We start from the raw sequence: 17,395 nt of genomic DNA, 5'->3' as shown, positions 1-17,395 counted from the left end.
GTGGCTTCACCCTCAACCCAGGTTTCCATCTGGCATCACTAAAGCTGTGTTAATGGGACAGCAAGCCATCCTTGGAGAAAGGGAGTGTCTCTCTCCCGTGTGTACCAACAAATGTCCCCAAATGAAGTATTTTGGGGCTGGTCCTCTCTGGGACAGCTGGTCAACCATGAACTGTTCAGGGGGATAGAATACAAGGATTGGCTGGCTGCAGTTGTGTGCACATCCCTGGAGCCAGGAATGGGGCTGACCAAAGTTGAGCTATGAGGATTCAGGGAGTGGGTGTGTTCCCTAAAGGACAATTCAAGAGCTGGTCCCAGAAGGCAGGTGCCGGCTGTGCAGTTGAGTCCAGGAGATGCCCAGGGCACACTCACAGGGCTCTCCCCAAAGGTTGTTCACAGGGCAGACCAGACTCATTCATTCAACAGCTTTTTTTTTTTTTTTTTTTTTTTTTTAAGATTTCATTTACCCATTCGACAGAACAAGAGAGCACAAGCAGGGGGAGCAGCAGGCAGCAGGCAGAGGGAGAGGGAGAAGCAGGCTCCCTGTGGAGCAGGGAGCCTGATACAGGGCTTAATCTCAGGACCCCAGGATCATGACCTGCACCAAAGGCAGATGTTTAACTGACTGAGCAACCCAGGCACCCCTCAATAGCTATTTAGTGAGCACCTATCATGAGCCAGAGGGGATCCAACAACAAACGAAATAGGCAAAACCGGGCAGCCCAGGTGGCTCAGTGGTTTAGTGCCACCTTCAGCCCAGGGCCTGATCCTGGAGACCCCGGATTGAGTCCCACTTCAGGCTCCCTGCATGGAGCCTGCTTCTCCCTCTGCCTGTGTCTCTGCTTCTGTCTCTCATGAATAAATAAATAAAATCTTAAAAAAAAAAAAAAGGCAAAACCTCTATTCCTTGGAGCTCACATACTCATGCAAGAGTTAATTAAAAAGATTTATATAGTGCATATGATAGTGAAAAGTGGAGAGGGGGATATAGCAAGGAAGGGAGGTCAGCAAGGAGAGGGATAGGGAAAGGGAGGGAGAGCAATGAATTTATGGGGACATGAGCAAAGAAGGTGAGGGAGCCATTCAAAGGAGTTCCCCCAAGAAGAGCATTCCAGGCAGAGGGAAGAGTGAGTGCAAAGACCCTGCAGCAAGAAATGGTCCCACCAGGCTCACAGAGAAGCAGAGAAACCAGGATGGCAGGGCAGTGTGAACAGGTGTGAGGTCTGAGGGATAATGAGGCATTGGTGGAAGGATAGATCATGCAGGGTCCTTGAACAAGAGGGAGGATTTTGGCTTTCCAGGTGATACAGACACCAGTGGAGGACACTGAGCAGAGGAGGGACATTATTTGACTTCTGCATTAATACGACCCCTCTGTCTATGATCTGGAGAATAAACTGAAGGGATATAATAAGAGCAGGGAGCCCAGAAAGGGGTCTACCACAGCAGTCCAAGCGCGAGAGAGATGGAGAAAGCAGATGCTGCCCCTAGTTATTAGGTAGAGCTGATAGGATGTGTTGATGGACCTGATGTGGAGCGGGCGAGAGGAGTCCTGAGTAACTCCAGGACTGGGCCTGAATGAGTGCAAGGAGGGATCCTCTGTTTGCAGAGATGGGGAGAGCTCTGGTCAGGAGCTCAGTTCAGTTACTGGACCTGGTAAGTTGCAGAAGCTGAAGAGTCAGGAGGAGCTGTCCATGGCAGTCAGCTCTGAGAGTCACAGGTTCAGGGAAGGGGCCCAGGCCTGGGTGACCTGGGGGTGAGGAAGGAAGGCCAGGGAGGGGGCAAAAAACTGTATGTAGATTGTGTGCCCTTTTGTCCTTTGCTGAGCCTGAGACCCTCACCACCTTCCCAGAGGGCTCTGTGATCTTAAAAGTCGCAGGTCCCCAGCCCAGAGGACTGCTTGGTAGGAGAGGCAGGCTTTCGGTACAAGGCTCAGGAGGGTTTCTGGCCAGGCGCTTGTTTTCCACCTCCCATGTGTGAACACCCAGAAGCCACACCCTGTACTGCAGACCGATCTCCAGAAATCAATTTTAAATTTCAGGTTTGCGTGCTCCGTAGGGGCCAAGTGGCTGGAAGCCCAGGACAGCGTGCCCAGATTCCGGACACCAGATCAGTGTAGCTTCCAAACTCTGCCTCTCTGAGATACCAACTCCTGACATTCCTGCTATTTCTCACTAGAGTTACACAAACATGTGGCTGCAGGTTATCTCAGGAAGGAGAAAGGCTCATCTAGACCCACCCTGGTGTTCAACTTGCCAAGCACATTCCTGCAAGACTTTTTTTTTTTTTTTTTTTTTTTCCCAATTCAGCAACACTTGGGAGATCACTTAAATTCTGGAAGCTAAATATATTGGGATTAGGTTTGGCTGCATTTAAAAGAAAATGTAACAGTGGCTTAAACAAGATAGAATTTTGCTTCTCGCTCACATAAAAATATCTGGAAATTGGCATTCCAGGACTGGAATGGTGGCTTTAAGGTTATCGAACACCCAAGCTCCTGTGCCTTTCTGTTCTTCCATGATTGTTGTGTGGCCTCTATCCTTAAGGTCACCTCGTGGTTCAGAATGGCTGCTGGAGCTCCTGCTATCAGAGCCACATCCCAGGCATGGGAGGAAGGAAGGAAGCAAAAGGGTAAAAAGAATGGACTTCAAGTTAAATCAGTTCCCTGTAAAGACCTCATTCCAGACATCACGTACAACACAGACAGAACTAACTTAAGTAGCCAGCGATCTCAGCAAGGAATGTGGGGCACACTCAAATTTGGATTCTTCAAGGAGGGTTTAACTATATTTTGCTGAAGTGTGAAAAGTGTAGGGAAATCTATTTAATAACCTTGGAGCCATTCCCAACCGAAGACCTAGGGGATGAGCAGAGTAAATGATTACTGGAACACAGAGGGCCACCCAACAGCAGCTACCGCCCTCTGTTAATACCACAGGGAGAGAAATGGAGGAATGCATACCCCAACATCCCTTTCTTCTTCAGCTGATCTCCGACTGGGCCCCCTGCTTGGCCAAATCCAGAGAGTAAAGACAGTGGTGGATGCAGCCCATCTAGGTCAGCTCACTGCTCTGAATCTTTGGCCAGAGAACTGATCTAGAAGGCCAAAAGGAGGACCGCTTACACAGGTAGCTACAAGACATCTGGGAAACATTATTTCCTAGCTAGGTGCATTGAAGATTAAATAGGGCCTGTTAGGAAGGGGAGGCATATCCCCATGTGGGGCCTCTCCCACACCAGAGATCAGGAGCGAAGGTCCCTGGGAGGGGCAGCACCTCTAGATGGGTGGGAGAGGGGAGTTGTATGAAGGGCACTGGTGACACCTGCACGTGAGAAGGACACAGTCACGGGAATTTGGGGGAGGATCATTCCAGGCAGCAGGATAAATACAAGAGCCATGTGGCATGAATGGGCTTGCCAGACACTTTGAGGAGGACAGCAGGACCTGGGGAGTGAGGGGGAGAATGATGGAGGAAGGTCTGGATCTTATTCCAAACCCAATAGAAAGTCACTGAGCTGTTCTGAGCAGATCAAGTATGCATGATTCGTGCTTTTCAATGGCTCAGCCTGGCTGCAGGTAGAAGGGCAGTGGCCTGGGGACCAGATCAGAACCAGGGAGACCCGTCGTCCAGGCAGGAGCCCATGGATGCTCTGCAGGGGGAGCGAGGAGATGGAGCAGGTTCTCTCTGGAGGGTCAGCAGGCAGGCCTTGTGCATGGATTGCAAGGGGGAGGGAAGGAGAATCCAGAATCACTCTGAGCTTTTGGCTGAGCGGATGGGCAGATGGTGGTGCTGTTGACAGAGATGGGGACGCTGGGCGAGGAGGAACAGGTTTTCAGGCTCTGGACAGACATCCAGCCGCTTTGCACACATCACCAGGCCAGTGGCTAGGTGACTGGTTCTGTGTAGCCCATGTGGACAAGTTGCCAAAACACCCTGGAGGCCCTGCCTCGGTGAATAAATAGCCTCTGGCAAGGAACAGTATCTGGGTGGAGCTCCTCAGGGAGGCAGTGACCAGTGATTGCTAAGTGCCATTGACTGTTCGGGTGACCTGCCCTTTCCCAGGGCCTCTGGGCCACCTCGCTTCCATTGAGAAGGGCTGTATCACCATTTTCTCCCAGAAACTTCACAGCCAGAGCTAGCAGAAGGCGGAGGAGGAAAAATTAACTTCATGATCTCTCTGACAGTCCAGTGTTCATTAATAGAACCCCAACACTGCCTCTTTGACATCTGCTTAATTGATACCAGGTTTAAGAACCAATTTCAAGCCTTGGCTTCTTGTAGCTAAAACCAGCAACAGCTTTTGACTTTATATTGTAATACCCCAGAGTCAAGAGCGGCTCCTCCTCTGCCCCATCGTGAGGAAAAGTGGTCTGAGCAGCAGGTCCCGGGCACCCAGAGTGAGTATTCTGGCTTGAGTTGGAGGCACAGCAGTCGTTGCTAGCCAACTGCAGTGAGAACTTTCTGGCACGAGAATGGGAATCAAATGTCATTGTTCGGGACACAATGGAGTTCTTCTGCCCAGATGTGGTCTCCATTTCTGCTGCTTGTCCCCAAGCCTTACACACACACACACACACACACACGGCTGAGGACAGAGCTATTCCAGGCAGTCGGATTGATGGGGCCCAGCCTCCCGTGGTTGTTAGACAGTCTGCTTGGGCAGGTGGCTCACAATCTGATCTGGTGACATTGTGGGCATACCAGGGACACATGAGAACCAGATGAGGGCTGCCACAGGGAGTCACCAGTGGCTTGAGGACAGCGCAGGACACAGGTTCTTTGCCACCTGTGGCCTAAGCTGATGGCCCTTCCCCATCTCCCCCTGCCCCACATCTGCCCATCCAGGTCAAGGTTCTGCTCTAGCCTATACCTGGACCCACCGCTCTGCTCCCCCTCTTTAAAGCTGCCTCTCTGTTGGGCTCTGGGTCATAGCAAGTGTTGCTTGGAAGGTTTGTTTAGCTGGTCCCTTCAGCTGGAACAGAAAGAGCTATGGGTTGTAAACTTAGTCCCTCCAGTGCCTGGCAGGTCCTGTAAATGTGGAAAGCAGGAAGCGTGAAGAACCAGAGTAGACCTTCTGAACCGGGCCCTTGCTGCTCAGGTCCACTCACTTCTGGGACCCATCAAGGTCAGATCTCTATTTTTCAAGCAAAGCCCAAAAGCTGAATTGATGTGAAATCTCCCATTTAAAAAAAATTTTTTTAATTTTTTTTTTTAAAGTTAGCAATTAAGTCAATTTTTTAAACACCTTTCCAGCACAACTCAATTAAACACACAGACCAGATTCTGTCCACAGGCACTCTGAACTCTGTGTTACACAGTACGTAGGAGCTACGATAACTAAAATTTGTAACAGCTAACATGTATTAAGTGCTTTCGATATGCTGTGTTCTGCACTAAAAGCTTTGCACATATTCTCCTCAGTTAGATTTTGAAACATCCTGTGGGAGAAGGGCGGACCAGGACACTGAGGTACGTGGGGGAGTTAAATCATTTGCACAAGGTACCTGGTTAGTAGGAAGTGGCAAAATCAAGATTTGAACTCAGGCCACATGCCTCTGGAGCCCTTCCCAGGGTATTGAATAACGTGAGAGTATTCTAGGATTGGTCCTTGCATTTCAGGGTCAAAATAAACCTACCTACAGCTATTCATTCGTGTGCCATATTTTTGCAGAACGGAAATGAAGGCCCAAAGAAAGTCAGTGTTTTAATAAAATGGCTCATGATTCATTCTTTGGGCTCTGTGATACCCAGAGTCCACAGATGAGGGAGGGCCCTGTGTTCGGTCCACAACAGGAGTGTGCATCTGTGCATTACACCCACAAACATATTTAGCAGTGGAAACTGCTAAGTTCAACATACAGAACTACACAGGTGACAAAAGAATCACTCAGAGAAGGATGACACCCAGAGAGGACATGGGTCATGTCCCCTTCACCCGCAGCCGGTCTCCAGGTCAGGTGGCCCTTCAGCTCCTGCTTTTCAACCTGTGGGAGAGGAGATAACACAGCCTGGGACCCCCCGGGACCACCCTCTGACCTCCTGGGGAGCAGAGCGGGACAGAGGTTGAATCAGCCAAGAGCCAAGGACTTGGCCAATCATGGCTGTGTGGCGAAGCTTCCAGGAGGACCAGGTCTTGAGAGCTCTCAGCTGGGAACTCTTTGGAGATGCAGGGCACATGGCCTGCCCAGAGAGGGTGCTGAAGGTCTGCACCTTTCCCCAGACCTTGCCCCGTGCATCTGGCTGTTGCTTCCTGTCCTTTATCCTATCCTTTATTAAACTGGTAAATGTAGAGAAGTGTTTCCCTGAGTTCTGTGAGCCACTCTAGCAAATTAAAGAACCCAGGGAGGAGGTCATTGGAATCACTCCTCTGTGACCTGTAGGTCAGAAGCCCAGGAGACAGCCTAGACTTGCAGCTAGCGTCTGAGGTGGGGTCTGGGGCAGGGGCAGACTCGAGCTCACGCCAGGTAGACAGTGTCCAAAATGAATTGAATCCTTGGACAACCCTACTGGTGTTCCAGGATTGCGTGGTGGGGGTAGGGGAGCAACACCCCACATTGGAGTCAGGTGTGTGAACCTGAAAAGAGTTGGTATGAGCAGAAATTTTAATATTTTTCACCTAGAAAGGGGCCACCTGTGGCCAAGAGCCCACAAAGCTCATTAAAAAATCTACAGCATTCTCAATACCCTCAAAAAAGCATGTTTCTGTGGGCAAGTCCTGCCTGTGGCCTTCCAACGGCAGCCTCTTGTTTAGTATTCTGAGTTACCTGTGGTCTCTACAGATATGAGGGGTCCTTGCCAGAAGGCTTCTGCTTGAACATTCTAGGCTAGATTAACTTCTCCCCAAATGACAGGAGTACGTGGGAAGGTTAACACGTATCACAGGCTCTTCATAGGTCAGCTTATTTCCAGTCAGTTCTCTTCTCCCTTCCCCACCTTCAAAGTATTTCAAATTACATGAGCGACATAGTCTTATTGTAAAATACTCAAATAGTTCAAAGCAAAGGTGGCCTTCCCCATCCACCATTCACAGTGCTCATCTCAGAGGCAGCCATCGTCTACTGTTCATATATCGGCTAAGAATAGTTTCTCAAGGAGCAAGAAGGGGAGGATGGAGAGAGCTTGGTCAACACAACCCAGGGAAAGCCTCCCTGGGGAGGCAGAATTGGCAAAGACCTGGATGATAAGGGGGGTGGGGAGCATGTCTAGGCTTTAGGAGCAGGAAGTGCAAAGGCCCTGAGGCAGGAGCATGGTACATTCCAGGAGCAGTGAGGAAGTCAGCATGACTGGAGCAGAGGGAGAGCTGGGGACAGGTACAAGTTGTAGCTGGGGAGAATCAGCGTTCAGATCATGTAGGGTCTCCTGGGCCAAAGGGGGGGACTTTGGCTTTTATTTGGAGCAAGATGGACCAATGGTGGAAGAGCTTGTGCAGAGGAAATCATGCTGTGGCTTCACATTTTACAAGGAACCCTCTGGCCACCGAGTGGAGAGCATAGTGCAGGGGACAAGGGGGTGAAGCCAGGTTGTTGAGTCCACCTCAGTAGTCCAGGTGAGAGGTAGAAAATACTGATTTAAGTCAAGACCTGGGTTTACTGAAGGGCTTTCTTTCTTCCCTTGCATCCTATCTCCCTGCCATGACTTTCATAAGGATGGATGACATCACAGACTCCAATCATTTACCTATAACTTTAAGAAATACAGACATTAGAAGGCATCGCTTCCTGGGCAGCGCACATCGGGGGCCACGGGAATCTGTCTTGGAGGGGCCTGGGGTGCATCGCTCCCAGCTGGCACAGGGCAGGAACCGCCTAAGCCCTGGGAGTGGCAAAAATCGGGTCCTGTTTTGAATCTTGAAGATCCCCAGCACCTGTTTGTTCGTTAGAGATAGCAGTTGCACGGACCTATCCCTTTAGAAGAGCACCTTGTTAATTCAGTGTTTTCCCAAAATGCCTTTCTACCTCAGGTAAGGCTCCAAGTATCTCTCGTGACAGGTCAACGAACGTTGGTTTTGCTACTTACAGACTTATTTGATGTGCATCCAAAAAATAATGAGCGTATCACGGAATTTCACGTAGTTACTTGGGTTAAGACTTAAAGTTTATCTTCTGAAAAGGTCTCTTTAAAGAAAGACATCAGATAATGATCAGTGATAGCACAGGCGGTGTGCAGAGGAGGCCCCAAAAGGCGATGAGAAGGGGGCGGGCAGGTGAGCGTCATGGGGGTTACACCAAATCATCGGTGGGGCTGGGACCGTTACAGTGACGGAAGCGTCCAGGTGACCTCAGCCCTGGCCCAGCAAGGTCGGAAGGTTCGATCACGGAAGGAAACCGGGCCCGTTTGGGTCTGCAATGTCCCCAAGTTTATGTCGGACAAAGCAAGTATTGGTTGGCTGGCCTGGCGTCATTGAAAATATTGAAAAACTGGCCTTTTGACTTGCGCGGCCACATCTTCCAGGTTCTCCCCTTGCGTCAGAGCTGTCTGTTCATCTGCGTCGGGGCTGGGCTGGGCGAGGATATTGGATCATACGTGTAGTGTGTTCCAGATGTGGGTTTATAGAGCTTCATCACCACGGCAGTTTTAACAGAGCGGGTTACTGTCCCCACAGGGACGCTTCACTTGTAGTGCTGCTGATGCCCAGATGCGCTGCTTTCGGGGCATTTTTGATTGTCCTCGAGCAGCAGATCAATGAGGCTCTCCCGCAGCTGGCTTCTTTGGGCAGGGGTGGGTGCACCCCGCAGACACGCACAGGGAGCTGCTGGACAGGAGCGGCCAGTGGCTCATCTCCTCGGGAAATTAGTAGCATAGAGATGTAAGCGCGTTGAGACCCTGGTTCTAAGCCCATTAAAAATAAGAGACAGTTCTTCAGGCTGTTTGCTTTTTGCCAGCGCAGCAGATTTGGGGCTGCTGACTGCAGGTGAATTATGCACCAGGTGGCGGCCTCCTCCTTCCCAGAGAAGGGTCTGCCAGGAGGAGAGGGGAACCAGCTTTGTCCTTTCTGCAATCCCCAGAGACCCAGAAAGGCCGCATCCTCATTACCAGCTGCTCTGTCCTTTCTCCTCATAGTTTGTCAAGAGTGGGCAAAAAGTTCTGCCCCGAGTGCCCTGGTTTCGTTCCTATGAGAAATAGTTACTGAGCACCTGCCACGTGCCAGGCACTGCTCTAGGCCTCGGAGCTGGGAGGCGCAATCAGTGATCCCAATCCCGCTGGTGCTGACATCAGGGCTGCAGGCAGACAACAAGCAAGATAAATATGGAAAAGTATACAGTTAGAGATAACACTGACTCAGAAACCAAAAGAAGGGGTCTGAGAGTGCCTAGGTGGCTCAGTCGTTTAAGTGTCTGGCTTCAGCTCAGGTCAGGATCCTGGGGTCCTGGTATCAAGCCCTGTGTCGGGCTCCCTCCTCTTCAAGAAGCCTGCTTCTCCCTCTCCCTCTGTCTGCTGCTCTCCCTGCTAGTGCTCTCTCTCCATCTCTCTCTCACTGTCAAATAAATAAATAAAATCTTTAGAAAAGGTGGTGAGGGGTCTGAACTGTCAGGGGCAGGGAGAGGAAACAAGAAGGGGGTGAGGGCCCAGGCCATCGGGATGCTGCAGGAAAAGTGTTATAAGCAAAAGGAACAGAAGAGGCAAAGGCTCTGAGGTAGGAGCAGGCCTGGCAAGTCTGAGAGCAGAAACGAGGCCCCTGTGGCTACAGAGAGTGGGCAGGGAGAGGATCTGGATCCAGCAAGGTCTGTGGATGACCTCAGGGACTTTGTTCTCTGGGGAGTGGGGAGCCACAGAGGGTGCCAAGGAGAGAAGGCCCTCGGGCTGCTCCCGGCAAAATAAATGGTCAGTGTCCAGTCAGGAAGAGAAGCAGTTGGCCTAATTCAGAGGAGAGGGGATAACCAGGTACCCAGGGAAGAGGCAACAAGGCGGCAGAGTAGATACACTTTGGAGGAGGAGCAACGGGCTTTGCTGATGGATTGGATCTGGGAAGAGACATGGGACCAAGGAGTAGCAAGATCATTGCCTAAGCAACCAGAGGAAAGGGGAGAAGGCACGCAGGGATAGGTGACAGCAGGAGCTCAGGTGGAAGGTGTGTGGCACCGAAGGTGTCTCTAAGGTGGCCACATAATCTCACCGTGTCGGTGGTTCTGGGTTGTGTGAAGCCAGTGTGTGCCAAACGCCAGCCAGCCTCTCTGCTTTCCAGCATTTTCTCATCTACGTGCTCATACTAGTATTGGCTTCTTTTAGTCAACTATTACTGTTTTGTTTTAAAGAACTAGAGTCCACTGCCCTGAGAGAAGCCAGGACCACTTGCTCTAAGTAAAGGAAACTAAACGGCTCGACTAAACGTAAGCCAATACTGCGGCCCACCGGGAGCTCTGAGCGGGCGGCCGCCTCACTCCCCGTTGAAACAGGAGTCACGTAGGTGTTAAGGACATGACGGCACTGGCTTACATTTCCTCCTGGAGCCTATGGGTAGTGAAGGGAGTCACGTTCCCACCACGGGTGTCCTCAATGTTTGGCCATGTGATTCTGTGCCGCGCCCACTGCTGGGATGTGCCAGCTAAAGCCACCTCCAGGGTGACTGGGGGACCCCACATCCAGCCCGGGACCCCTAGAACAAACTGAACGGGAATCGTCAGGTCGCGAAAAATCCACTTCATCCGTCCCCTCCAGAGGGAGGTGCCATACCTGATGGAAACCCTGTGAGTACCTACAGTTAAGGCGGGGTCCCCTGGGGCTTCTCTGGATGGTGTGTGACCTTGAGGATAGATGTTCACACAGTTCCGGGGCCTGATGATTCCTGTTCCGTTTGCAACACAAAGCCAGTTCTTTCCTCCACCACCGCTGGCAGCCATAGCCAAGAGGCTCAGGGAACATACCTGGACCCGGAGGGTGGCCCTTAGAAAACCCCCTCAAGTGCCTGGCTGGAAAGGGCAGGCTTTGCTGTGCTTCCTTCCATCACTCACAGAGTGTTTACAGAGCACCCATTGCACATTCCCTGGGGGATGGGGGTGTTGGTGGGGGAGTGAACAGCACCCTGAGTCACCCAGAGCTCTCCATCCAGGGAAAGTAGATCATAAACAAGTGACCCAGTAAAGGAAACCATTTCAGAAGGAGAAAAATGCCAAGAAGATACTTAATGCTGATGTAATAAGGAGTAAAGAGTGGGGGCTTCTTTAGACTGGGGGAGGCGGGAAGGGTGCGACCAGACTTTGCTGAGGAGGTGACCTCAGGTTAAGATCTGAATAATGGAACAAGCCAGCAAAGTGAAGCCTCAGGAAGAGTCCCAGGCAGAAGCAATAGCAAGTGCAATGATCCTGGGGCAAGGATGAGTTTGGAGCATTTGAGAAACCACAAGGAGGCCGGTGTAGTCAGGTGAGCAAGGAGAAGCAAGAGATGAGGTCAAAGGAACACAGGAGGTGGGTTGGCAGCAAGGGCAAGTCTGGAAGAGTCTTAGGCCACAGTGAGGAATTCAGTTTTACTTCCGAGTGCCATGGGAAGCTATCTTGGTTTTAAACAGTGAGGAGATAAGATCGATGTTTGCCTCAGGGAAGCTCTAACTCTGGTTCCGTCCCTATTTGGCAGAAAGATGGGATGAAAGAGTCATAAATCTTTTCATTCTTCGCTGGTAGGGACAGAGCGCTGGGAGGGGGTGGTCTGATTAGTCGTCGTTATGTCTCTGAGGGGCTCTTGGTGAGTGGGATCAGCAGCTCTCCAGCAAAATCTTCAGATGCCTGATAGACCCTGTATAGGTTTCCTCATTCACAGTTCTAGAAGCCAGAGGTCCAGAATCAAGGTGTTGACAGGGTTATGCTCCTCCAAAGGCTCTAGAGGAGACTCCTTCCTTGCTGTTCTTAGGGGCCCCCGGAGCTCCTTAGCTTGTGGCACCCTCTCTCCAACCTCCAGCTCGGTCCTCACATGGCTGACCCCTCCATGTCTGGGTGTCTTCCCCCCTCTATCTCTTACAAGACACCTGTCACTGGATTTAGGGCCCACCTGGGTAATCCAGAATGATCCCACCCCCAAGATCCTTAACTACGTCTGTAAAGATCCTTTTTCCAAGTAAGGCCACATTCCCATGTTTTGAGGGTTAGGACATGGAATCGGGGTGGAGGAGGGTTTGTATCACTCGAGCCAAGACAGATTCTAAGAACCATAAGGAAAAGGAAGCCAACGGAGTGTGGCCATAGAAGGATGAGAGAAAAGATTTCCATTGACTATTTCCCTAAACCTACTAAATATTCAAATACCAGCCATAGTATTATGCATCCACTCTGCAAACATTTATTGAGTGCCTGCGGTACATCACACATCATGGGGCCGCTGGGGATTGATAGCCTCTGCCCTTATGGGGAGAGACCCATGAAAACACCTACACACAGTAGGGCTTCTAGAACACAGGCGTTTCCTTTCCTCCCTAAGTGCCTTTCACTGTTATAGTTCATTGAGAAACAAGAAAAGTCATGAATGAAGCCACAATATCTGGTGGTATATAATTAAGTCCTAATAACACATGCTGCATGCGTACTAAGAGCTCGAGGAATCAGAAGCCAGAGCGATCCCTAGAAGAGGTGTGGCTTGGCCGATGGGTTGAATCTGGGGAGAGGTAGGAAGTGGATTCCAAAGTAGAAGGATCCATGTGGACAGAGGAGCAGAGCATTCAGTCGAGGAGTGTTCAGGGAGAAGGTGAGACCGGTGGGCTGGCATGGACAGATTTCAGAAGACGTGAACAATTCTTGGGAAGGTTCCAAACAAAACAGAGTATAATCTTCCCTTGGTTTACATAGTGGTTGCTTTCCCAAAAAACAAAAAAGGAATACACTGCATGTTAATAGCCTGCAAAAAAAAAAAATGTTTACATGTAAACAGGGCTTGGATAATTTACAAACAAGTGTTGACCTGCTCCCCATGACCACCCACCCAGTGGGACTGCGGACCCAGGATATTTCTTGTGCAGGACAACCCCACCGTGCCTTGCCCACCCCCAGCCCACACAGGACAGTGGTGCCCCCTCCATCTGTCCGCAGAGATTTACAAATGCCACCCTGTTTGAGAACCACCATTGCCTCGTGGCCTGCTGGGGCACTAGTTAGGAACTGGCTGGCTGCACCTCACCTTGGCTCCTGCTTGCAGGTTCCATGCAGGTGATGAACAAGACCCGGCGCATCATGGAGCAGGGCGGGGCACACTTCATCAACGCCTTCGTGACCACGCCCATGTGCTGCCCCTCGCGCTCCTCCATCCTCACCGGAAAGTATGTCCACAACCACAACACCTACACCAACAACGAGAACTGCTCCTCACCCTCCTGGCAGGCGCAGCATGAGAGCCGCACCTTCGCCGTGTACCTCAATAGCACGGGCTACCGGACAGGTAAGGGGAACCAAGAGGCCGTGGGTGGGCAGGCAGGGAGCGTTGCAAGTGTCCTGGCCTCGGGCCAGCATGTGGTCCCTGTCCTGCGGGGATTTTAGATGTTTTAGGTAGCCCATAGACAACTTCATTTTAATTTAAAAGTTGTGCATTTATGCCTTAGAAAAATACAAAATGATTTGCCTATTGTCGTGAAAGAAACGGACCTTTTCAAAGGAATATGAATTTAAAAAAAAAAAGAAGAGTCCATTTATAATAGCAAATATAATAGAGAGGCTAGAAGTCCTCATGTATGAGCTTGCATTCACTGTAAGTTATATTGGGGACTGATTTTTTTTACTTTAGACCATCAATATGGAAGAAGGTTCCAGAAGAACATTGGTGTATGGAGCGGGAATTAAAATTGGTGTGGAAAATAGAGAGGAGCATATGTGGGACTATGCAGCCACTCTGCAGAATGACCCGGGAGTTGACATGGACAGTTTGTCAACACTTGGCTGTCTGCACTACCCAATAAGCTCCATCTCTCCGGTGCTCAGTGCTGTGTGTGCTATCCCGGGGTGGGGCGGGGGTGGGGGCAGGTGGATACAAAGAGAATGGGGCTTCCTGTCAGTCTATCTTTTGGGAAGATACCTTAGTTGGTTCCCAAGGCTCATCTGCCAGCCTGCTGGCCTCAGGCAAAGACACAATGATAAACACTCATCTCTAGCACCACTGCAAAATCCTCCAAACTCCATTAAATTGAATTTTTAAAAAATGAATACTCTCCTCTTTGGGTAAGGAGCCAAGGCAGTTGCGAAATCAGACTCCATGACTGGGATCTTGCTACCCCAGGGATGCATCCACATGACAAGGGGTTTGTTTGGTGGGAATGACAGGAGGAAAAGACCAAGACCTCTGTTGGGTAACTTCAGAGATGAAGCAGCCTTCTAGGCTTAGGGAGCGGGGCAGGGAGGCTTTCCCTCAGATACATGTGAGGCTAGTGGGGCACATAGTGGGGTGGGGAGAAAGAAGAATGTGTTTCCTTGCAGGTTGATTCTCCTGCCACAGTAACCCAGAAAGTGGATCCTCCTGAGAGAACTAGGAAGGCCTCAATCCTATACACATAAGCCTGTTGGTTCCCAGGTCTCAGCAGAAAGCCACATGTGTCAGAGTTTACCATGAGCACCGCCCCCCCCACCCACCCCCACCCCCCGCCGGCAGTTGTAGGATTCTGCGTGCAAGTAGAAGAAGCAGAACAGGGTCCTGCAGCAGACCAGAGGGCTCCTACTGAAAGGGGCATCTGCCACTGAGGCCCAGATAATTATAACCGTTCATGCTCAGGGGTACCAACCTTCAAATATTTCTAACCTGAATTTTTAGCTGTAACCTACTGATATTTAAAAAAAAAAAAACGTTGCCAAATCAATGTTTTTAAATGTACCCTATGGGCCAAACAAAAGCTATCTGAAGGCAGAATGTAGCTCACACCCTTTTAGAACATCTGACTAAAAGATCTATGTAGAAAACTTAAGATCTGAACTTAGAGGAAAGGATTTCAGTTTTTCGCTATTGAGTATGATGTTAGCTGTGGGCTTGTCATATAGGGCCTCTGTTATGTTGAGGTACATTCCTTCTGTACCCACTTTGTTGAGAGTTTTTATCATAAATAGATGTTGGATTTTGACAAATGCTTTCCCTGCACCTGTTGAGGTGATTGTATGTTTTTCATCCCTCATTTTTAATATGGTCTATCACCTAGATCAACTTGCATATGCATTCATGCATCCCTTGAGTAAATCCCACCTGATCATGGGGTGTCATCCTCTTATTGCATTGTTGAATTCAGTTTACTCATATTTTGTTGAGGGTTTTTGCATATGTGTTCATCAGGGATATTGGCCGATAATTTACTTTTCTTGTGGTGTTCCTTGTCTGGTTATGGTATCAGGGTAACGCCAGCCTCACAGAATGAGTCTAACAGTGTTTTCTCCTCTTCTGTGTTTTGGAGGAATTTGAGAAGGATTGATATTAATTCTTCTTTAAATGTTTGGTAGGATTCCCCAGTGAAGCCCTCTGGCTGTGGACTTTTGTCTGTTGGGAGTTTTTAGATCACTGGCTCAGTCTCCTTACCAGTAAATGGTCTATTCATTCCCTATTTGCTCATGATTCAGTCTTGTTAAGATACATGTTTCTAGGAATTTATCCATTTCTTCTAGGTTGTCCAGTTTGTGGGTGCATAGTTCATAGTTGCTCATAGTAGTCTTGTGATCCTTTGTATTCCTGTGTAACACCTCTCATTTCTGGTTTTATTTGAGTCCTCTCTCCTTTACTTGGTGAATCTAGCTAATGATTTGTCCATTTGACGTACCTTTTCAAAGAACCAGCTCTTCGTTTCATTGATCTTTTCTGTTGTTGTTTTAGTCTCTTATTTCATTTACTTTCATTACAATCTTTGTGATTTTCTTCCTTCTACTGACTTTGGGCTTTGTTCTTCTTTTCCTAGTTCCTTGAGGTGTAAAGTGGGATGGCTGATTTGAGATTGTTCTTATTTCTTGATGTGGCACTTATCGCTATGAACTTCCCTCTTGGAACTGCTTTTGCTGCATCCCATATACTTTCAGACGTTTTCTTTCCATTTTCATTTGTCTCGGGTTTTTTTTTTTTTTTTCTTGATTTCCTGTTTGGCCCACTGATTGTTCAACAGCATGTTGTTGACTCTCCCCATATTTGTGAATTTTCCAGTTTTCTTCTTGTGATTGATTTCGAGTTTCATACCATTGTGGTTGGAAAATATGCTTGATATGATTTCAGTTTTCTTAAATGTCTTAAGATTTGTTTTGTGGTCCCACATATGATCTGTCCCAGAGAATGTTCCATGTGCACTTGAGAAGAATGTGTGTTCTGTTGCTTTGGAATGGAATGTTCTGTAAATGTTAAGTCCATCTGGTCTACTGTGTCATTTAAGGCCAATGTTTTCTTACAATTATCTGTCTTGATGACCTATCCATTGATGAAAGCGGGGTATTAAAGTCCCCTACTATCATTGTGTTGTTGTCTCTCTCTCTCTTTAGGTCTGTTAATATTTGCTTTATATATTTAGGTGTTCCTAAATTGACCAGAGATTCAGCTACTCTCCATTTCTCCCTGTACCTCATTGATAAGAAATGAGTCAAGTGAGCACATGTGACTGCAGAGGAGCTTAAGGAATGCAGTCTCCATTCTGGGTGATCATTTTTCCAGCTAGAAATTCTCTTCTGTAAGGAAAAGAAGAAAGCAGATGCTGAGGGAAGATTACCAAACAATAGTAACAGTTCACAACTGCTTGGGTGCATGACACCCTTTTGAGTACAAAAGATCAGCCTGGGGATCCCTGGGTGGCGCAGCGGTTTGGCGCCTGCCTTTGGCCCAGGGCGCGATCCTGGAGACCCGGGATCGAGACTCACGTCGGGCTCCCAGTGCATGGAGACTGCTTCTCTCTCTGCCTGTGTCTCTGCCTCTCTCTCTCTCTCTGTGTGACTATCATAAATAAATTTTTTAAAAAAATTTTTTTTAAATATTAAAAAAAAAATCAGCCTGAATGGTGTAAGACTAGAATCAGAAAAATGTTCCTTAAGTGGACCAACTGTGGACCAACATTTCATGTAAATAGTGCATTTAGTTGGGCATTTTACCTTGGGGGAAAAAAGGAAACTACATTTTGAAAATAACCTTATTTGATGTCATATCTCATAGCAACAAACTGTTTTATTGTGATTGTGACTAATGGGTTGATTCTTTAAGCAAATGGGTTGCTGAAGTGACAGAGGTGGGGTGTGACTTGTCCAAAAATTGAAATGATAACACAATATGATGTCCTTTACTGAACCTGCAGTGTGCATAGCAAAATCATAGCAGGTCATTTTTGCAAAAGCATTTGGGATTTGATCAGTTTTCCCAAGGGCCTCTCTGACTCATTTGACTTCTGAATCTTCTCCCATGAAGTACTTACTACCTCCTCATCCTTTCCAGTGGCCCCTTCTTCAATTACCTCATGGATCAGAATATTGTTTGTCAATGGAT

The 17,395-nt window shown here is 48.8% G+C and overlaps 1 protein-coding gene and 1 long non-coding RNA gene across 11 annotated transcripts in view; one reads left to right on the top strand and one right to left on the bottom strand.

The window, feature by feature from the left end:
• The window catches only part of SULF2 (sulfatase 2), a 118,840-nt gene that overhangs the window by 35,147 nt on the left and 66,298 nt on the right, over nt 1-17,395 (top strand). For all 9 annotated transcript variants that reach the window (XM_072801367.1, XM_072801364.1, XM_072801363.1 and 6 more), the window contains one exon: nt 13,118-13,357. In XM_072801367.1, the coding sequence (XP_072657468.1) occupies nt 13,118-13,357 (240 nt within the window). The remainder of the gene's footprint in view (nt 1-13,117; nt 13,358-17,395) is intronic.
• LOC140618590 (uncharacterized) lies at nt 12,246-14,514 on the bottom strand. 2 transcript variants are annotated; one of them, XR_012018658.1, is made up of 2 exons: nt 13,100-14,514; nt 12,246-12,820 (listed from the first exon to the last, which is right to left on the bottom strand). It is a non-coding gene; the product is annotated as an uncharacterized lncRNA (long non-coding RNA). The 2 variants fall into 2 exon arrangements; XR_012018659.1 differs by having other exon boundaries at nt 12,246-12,777.

The sequence above is a fragment of the Canis lupus genome, chromosome 26, assembly GCF_048164855.1.
Source record: "Canis lupus baileyi chromosome 26, mCanLup2.hap1, whole genome shotgun sequence".
Classification (NCBI taxonomy): Eukaryota; Metazoa; Chordata; class Mammalia; order Carnivora; family Canidae; genus Canis; species Canis lupus.
This window is presented reverse-complemented; position numbering and strand designations above follow the sequence as displayed.